The sequence below is a fragment of the Falco punctatus genome (genome assembly GCF_963210335.1).
Source record: "Falco punctatus genome assembly, chromosome: 4".
NCBI classification, from domain to species: domain Eukaryota; kingdom Metazoa; phylum Chordata; class Aves; order Falconiformes; family Falconidae; genus Falco; species Falco punctatus.
This window is the reverse complement of record NC_137583.1, coordinates 68,036,166-68,043,077: the sequence shown is the minus strand read 5'-3', so window position 1 is coordinate 68,043,077 and position 6,912 is coordinate 68,036,166. Positions and strand designations below refer to the sequence as shown.

Sequence of the window (6,912 nt, the reverse complement as noted above, 5' to 3'; positions counted from 1 at the left end):
ATCTATCTTATACATATGCAAATCGCAAGACTCACAGTAAAACCATTATAACGTGTGATGGCATTAGCACTAATTAGCTTGAGATCCAGTCTGTTCCTCTCTGCCAAAGTAAACTGGAGTTATCTCCAATCTCAGATTTCATATTTCCTCCTTTCTCTTTCAGAGGAGGAATGTCTCTGTCACAAGGTATAATGTCCTGATTTGAAAACGTCTTTGAAGACTCACAAAACATTTCAAATTAAAACTCTAGAGCCATTTTTGCTGTTAACTTATCTACACATCGTCCAACAGCTTGAATACTAGCTGCAGACCCAAATATTTAAAGCATGTTGCCCATAAATGGGAAACAGTCGGTGTGCAAGTGCCGTAGAAATCAAGGCTTATAAAACGTAATGAGAACAGAAGGGAGAAAACTAAGTTAGCAAAGAAATTTTAACTACGGGGCACATTGTTTTCAGGACCAACACATGAAGGAGAACTGTCCAAACTAAGCATGACCCACGGGACCTGTGTCAGAGCCCGTGGTGGAACATCACCTCGTGCTTCCATCCCCAAGAGCTGTTTTCCGAAAAGAAATGTTGGGATAATAGAGGTACCGCGGGGGTGCACTCGCTAAGGGCTCTGACTAGGGGCTAAGGGACCTGCCGTTGCTGCGTGGACGTGACAGCAGCGTGGAGGTGACAGCAGCCTGGGAGAGCCCGGGGGGCTGAGCGGGAAGCGCAGAACCCCCCGAGCCGCACGGTGCATCCCGGGCCGGGGGGGCGGCGTGGGCCGGGGGGACGGAGACCGCAGCCGGGGTTTGGCCGGGTTGCTGTTCGCCCCGCGCCCCGTCGAGCCCAGACGTAGGTTTTTCATAACTCTGGGAAAAAAAACCAAACAAATCAACCCTAAAAAACCCCACCAAACCCAAACCCGGCGGCAGTGAAACTCCTGGCATCCCCGGTGTCGCAACACTTTTGCATCCCCGTGCAGCCCCGGGTGCGGGGAGCGGCGAGCGGGGCCGGGCTGGTGGCGAGCGGGCAGAGCTGGTGGCGAGCGGGCAGAGCTGGTGGCGAGCGGGGCCCGGGGGCGCGGGGCAGGGGGCGCAGGGGGGGCGGGTGCAGCCGCCTTTCGCTTCGCCTCTGCCTTTCACCCCACCGCAAGGGGCTCGTCTTGCTGTTTATTCATTAACCGCGGCTCCGCCAAACCTGCAGCCAGAGCCGCTGCATTTGCTTATGAAACTCGCGCGGCTGCCCCCGTAAGGGCACCGTTCCCACGGATCCCGGCGGAGCCCACCCTCCCGGGAAGCCCCGAAAGTAACGCGGCGGGTGAGGACGCTCCGCGCCGCCAGCGATCTCTCCCTCGGAGAGCCCGGGGCCGGGGTCCTGTGCTCGGTGCCCAGCACTGAACGGAGCGGGGTTAACAGCCGCCGGGGCCGGGGCCGCCGCCGCCACCGCCCGGGGGCGCCGCGGGCGGGAGCGCAAGTCGCGCCGCGGGGCCCAGCCCGCCGCCGGGGGGGCGGGGGGGGGCGACGGCCCTGCCCGCGGCGCGGCGCGCCCCGCCCACCTCCGAGCGGCGCAGCCAATGGGGCGGGGCGGGGCAGGGGGCGGGGCGCGGCGGCCCGGCCCGCGCCTGGCGCCGGCGGTATTTACGGGGCGGGAGGCGCCGCTGCCGTGTCAGCGAGGCAGCGCCCGCCGGGCCGCACCGTGCCCGTCGCCTGCGCCAGTTGCTGGGGACGGGCCCTCCGCTGCAGCTGCGGCAGAGCAGGGAGGGCAAGGCACAAGGCGCGCCGCGGCCGTCTGCCGCCCTCCGCCCTTGCCTGCCGCAGCGGTGGCCGCGCAACGGCTCTGCCCGCGGGCGAGCGGCTCCTCGGGGCTCCGGCGGGGCGGGAGCGGGCGGCGGCGGCTTCGCCGTGCCTGCGCTGCGGGCTGTGGCGAGCGGCGCCGCGCCGCCGGTTGTGCGGGCGGGTGGGTAAATGGATCGCCATTCCAGCTACATCTTCATCTGGCTGCAACTGGAGCTGTGCGCCATGGCCGTCCTGCTCACCAGAGGTGAGGCCGCGGCGCGGGACCTGGGGCCGGGGGAGCCCGAGGGGACCCGGGGTGTGCGGGCACCCGGCGCCTGAGGGAGCCGCGCCCGAGGAAGCGGGGCGGCTGAGCGGGCCTGGTGCCCGAGGGGAGCCGGCCCCGGGGAGCCGCTCACGCGGCGGTGTCGGCGCGGAGGGGCCGGTGCCGTGGCCGTGGGGAGCGGGCGGGCCTCGGGAGCCCGTCGCCGAGCCTCTGTTGGCGGGCGGTGGCGGGGAGCTGCCGGGGCTGCGCCCGCCCGTCCCGTCCCCCCGCGCCCACCTGGCCGCCGGTGCCGGCTGCCCGCAGCGCGGGGGCTCCCGTCGTCAGAGCGGCACCGGCCCCGGGCGAGCCCGCGGCGCCGAGGGGCGGCCGCGCCCTGCCCTGTCACCGCCCGCCCGGGGCAGGGGCGACCCTCTGGCTGCCGGTAACCGCCGTGCGCCGGGGGGGGCGGTGAGGGGTAAGTTAGCGCGGTGATGATGTGCGACGTATTTATTTATTCTAGAAAGAAGGCTGTAATTAACCCTAAATAACAGCCCTTGCAGCGTGCAGGGGGGAGCCCGCTGGCCCCATCAAAGCGGGCAGAACAGGGAGTGACTGAGTGATGTGAAGTCGCAGATACTGAAACTATGTGCCTGATAATGATATAATTAGGGGATCACAGACTTCTGGCTGCTGTTGACTTCAAAAGCTTTAAGCGAAGCCTGCAGTCTCTCCTGTAGCCATCTTGACTAAAAGCAGACATTTTTCTTTAATAGCTACATACAGTAACAAGAAAGAGGAGGGAACAGAAGGGCATTGTTCACTGTTTCAAAATACTAAATACCCTTTCTGGCCTTTTGCATAGCACAGGAAGAAACTTTATGAATTGACAGAAATGCAGTTTTAATACAGTAATACAAAGTCCATTCTGTTCCACCGAAAATGTGGGTTTAATTAAAAAGCAGTTGAATTAACCTGATGACTAGCCTGTCAGATTTTTGTTTATAAGATTGTCTTAGGTCAATAAAATGTAGAATTTTAAGTGTGATTGTATAAACAATTTAAATGGAAGTACGTGTGTTTTACTTTCTTCCTGTGCTGTGGGAAAACTAATGAAAGGACCGCTCTGGTGCTGTTACTTCTTTTGCATCTTATTTTTAACTCTCATACAGTGAGAAAATGATGAAAATCATTTTTTCAGGGAGAGCAGAGGGAAGATCTCACATACGATGCTTAGAAAATGAGTCTTTTTCTCCATAGCATGCTAGATAACAGCGTACATGAATTCACGAAAAATTAGGTTACTTGGTCTAAAAGCCCAAGGGAATTGGACTGGAGACGGTGAGACACTCCATCATTTGGCTTCTATTAAGCAGAGTTATTAAAGAGCAGCAGGAACTTCAAGGCCTGGAGCCTGCAGTAGCATTTTGGGGAAAGTATTAAGGTAGACTGAAGAGGGGAAGCTAACTTGGTTGGCATGATTTTCGACATATTTCAGAATTATTTCTTTTTAGGTATGGGGCAGTAGAAAGCTTCGTAAGGGGCAGCAGCAGGGAAATGTGAAGACTGATTTGTTTGAAGTGCAGACTGTAGAAGGAAGACATCCGAAAAGTCAGTTGACTTTGAGAGCCATGCTGCCACTATGATGGCAAGTACACCAGGCACTTTAGTAGTTTTAAGTCTATTCTTCAAAGAATGGCTTCAAAATCTGGCTTCCTTCTAAACCTTGGATCGATGGCACAATTAATTATTTCTTGAGTCCCAACTTGCCTAGAAAGAGTAAGTCTTCCCTACAGCACAGGACACACATAATTTGTACCAGAGCAGTTTGGAGAGCACAAAATGAAGAGTTTTATGAAGGGAGCTTTTTTTTTATCGCTTCCTTCAGAAATTTTTGAGGTTTCCTGAGAGATTTTTCATAGAGCTGGTAGAGGATTTTCAGTCTTAGTGTTTCCCCTTTTGACTGCTTGTTGGATTGCATGCAAAATCAGGGAGGGGCAAGAGGGAGCTTTTAGCCTTGCAATTTCACCCCATTTAATAACTTTACATTTGAGTTGAGAGACATTGAGTCTGGTAACAGATTAATTATAAACTGCGCTGTTTCTGTTTTATAATACTGATAAAAAGCCTTTTTGCATGAATGGCTACTTAAGGAATTTCTCTTTTTATGGAGAAATTACAAATAGTTGCCCAGTTTCACACAGTAAAAACCTTCCTGACTGGGGGACTTAGATGGTAATGGTTCTAACTAATAGCTTTATAAGGTGTTAGTTAAACCTTTTAAATTTTGGCAAAGTATTGAGAGGTAATAAACGATTCAGCAGTTCTGATTTTTTTTTCATTTGTCACACAAATATTCTAACCTAGTGTTTTTGTTGTGTGCTTGTGCCCAGTTAAAGTAAGTGTTACCTTTATAAAAATAGAATGCTGTTCCTGTAGTAATAGTTCAAAACATAGATGTGACTTCCTTATAGTACTGAAAGTGTGTTTTGCTTTTAAAACTGGGATTTCATTTTATATGTGGTTTAGTGCAACTGCTGACAGCAAGTGGAAGCAGCTATAAAATGGTCTTGTTAGTTATTTACCCTGGAAAAAAAGCCACTGTGACCTTCCTCATTGCCACCCGCCCACCCCTCCCCATCCCTGTTTTAGTGAAATGTTCTTGCTTTAATTCAAAGGACTGTAGTAATTAAAACAAGTGCCCTGAGGCATTTGCAGAGATTAAGGTTACAACAGGTATGCACTGTACAGTGATGGAAGGAAACAACCCCTGCTCTCATGGGTTTACAGTCTAGAGGAATACCCCAAAACTGGCACTGAGTCTGGTTGTGTGATGCTTGTGTCCAAGAAGAGTACCTAGTGAGGTGTCTTTAAAGAACTAAATTCTTACTTTTCTTGAACAATTTTTTTCAGGTGAAATCAGATGCTACTGTGATGCTGCACACTGTGTTGCAACTGGCTATATGTGCAAATCTGAGCTTAGCGCCTGCTTCTCCAGACTGCTTGATCCTCAGAATACACATTCCCCACTTACTCATGGCTGCTTGGACTCTATTGCAAGCACAGCTGATATCTGCCAAGCTAAACAAGCACAAAACCACTCTGGCACCACCACCATGTCCACATTGGAATGCTGTCATGAAGATATGTGCAATTACAGAGGACTACATGATGTTTTGTCTCCTTCCAGGGGTGATACTTCAGGTAGGCCAAGGAAGCTTTGGTGAAATCTCTCTTCTGGCCATCAGGCTGGTGACAGTTAAAACCTTGCATGTCTACTGTTATTTAGTTGTTAGTGTAAGTAGACACACTAGAGGGAGAAGTGGGTAGCTGGGTGCTGGGGAGCATCTCAGCCAAGTAGCTTTTTTTTGCCTGTGTTAATATCGGAGGTCTGTCTTGCCAACTTGACATTGCTTGTAAGAAGCAATGGAACTGGCGTTCGTATTTAAATCGGCTATTAGGGTAAGAAATTATAAACAGCCTTAGAAACTGATATTTTTCTTTATAAGAGTATTTTCTGTAGATACTACAGAGTGTGTAGCTGTGGCTCCTTAAACTTGTCAGTGTGGCTTTTAAAGGAGTTGCTTTTATATATAAACCTGTTGATACTAAATAAGCTTCACATCTTTCCCCTTTGCAGGACAAGGGAGCAGATATCAACACGACAACAGCAGGAATCTCATCACCAAGGTGCAGGAATTGACCTCTTCGAAAGAGTTATGGTTCAGGGCAGCTGTAATAGCTGTCCCTATAGCTGGTGGGCTAATCTTGGTGCTCCTTATCATGCTGGCCTTGCGGATGCTCAGGAGTGAAAACAAGAGACTGCAAGATCAACGACAGCAAATGCTCTCCCGTTTGCACTATAGTTTTCATGGACATCATTCGAAAAAAGGGCAGGTGGCAAAACTGGACTTGGAATGCATGGTGCCTGTGACTGGTCACGAGAACTGCTGCATGACCTGTGATAAAATGAGACATTCAGACCTCAGCAATGACAAAATTCTTTCACTAGTCCACTGGGGAATGTACAGCGGACATGGAAAGCTGGAATTTGTATGACCAATTATTTTTTTAATCTGAGCTAAACTTACTCTCTGAACTCTTGAAGGCCTTTGGGTTCTGCTGGACAGGAGCACTTTATCTTAAAACAGAAACTCTCATAAATCATCTTTGAGAAACAAAGGACCTCTGCAGACAGAATCTTGGATATTTCTTCTGAAGGATTCCACAAGTTGTCTTATTTGCACAGAGTAAAATACACTCAAATGTATTGTTTGCTTTAAAGTTATGAAAGCAAAAATTAGAAGTTGTAAACACTGTCACCAGGGTTATCTGAACTGTAGGGAGCTGAGAACTGACTTATTATAATAAACTGTATGCAAGCTCCTATGTTTCCTGACTTATTGTAAAGATTTTTTTTAAATATATATATTTTGTCTGAAACTTGCTTGTGACTTTTGCTTTGGAAAACAATTTTTTTTGGGGTGGGAAAAAATCAAGGTGGTATGCATGTTAATGTGATTACAGTCTATTTTCCTGCCCTGTGAGGGAAATCAGGTGGTTATTCCAGAATGAAGGTGGCAGCTTAGTTGTTTAATACTTCAAGTAGCAGTGAACCCACATGCTCAGTTCTTGGCTGTTGCATTTTGCTCATAACCTTAGTGAATTCTTCTGCAGCTTTGTGACAATTATTTCTTCCTCTGTTATTGAAGAGGTGCTTTTTCTCTGTGCAAAACACATCAGAAAGTGGATCCTAATTCATTAGCAGGTTTTCCTCATTTGTCTTGAAATGCTTATTTTCTGTGATCTTTTTTTTTTCCTTTTGCACCTTTTACTCTCAAAAAAACTGGGTGTGTTTGTTTTTTTGGTTTCTTTTTTTTTTTGGCAG

The 6,912-nt window shown here is 49.9% G+C and overlaps 1 protein-coding gene across 1 annotated transcript; it reads left to right on the top strand.

The window, feature by feature from the left end:
* The first annotated feature begins 1,647 nt into the window (after positions 1–1,647).
* Positions 1,648–6,467, top strand: BAMBI (BMP and activin membrane bound inhibitor). Its single transcript, XM_080386041.1, has 3 exons — positions 1,648–2,030; positions 4,938–5,228; positions 5,665–6,467. Exons 1-3 carry the CDS (start codon positions 1,955–1,957, stop codon positions 6,081–6,083), a joined length of 786 nt encoding a protein of 261 aa, XP_080242167.1. The 5' UTR covers positions 1,648–1,954; the 3' UTR covers positions 6,084–6,467.
* Positions 6,468–6,912: the final 445 nt, after the last annotated feature.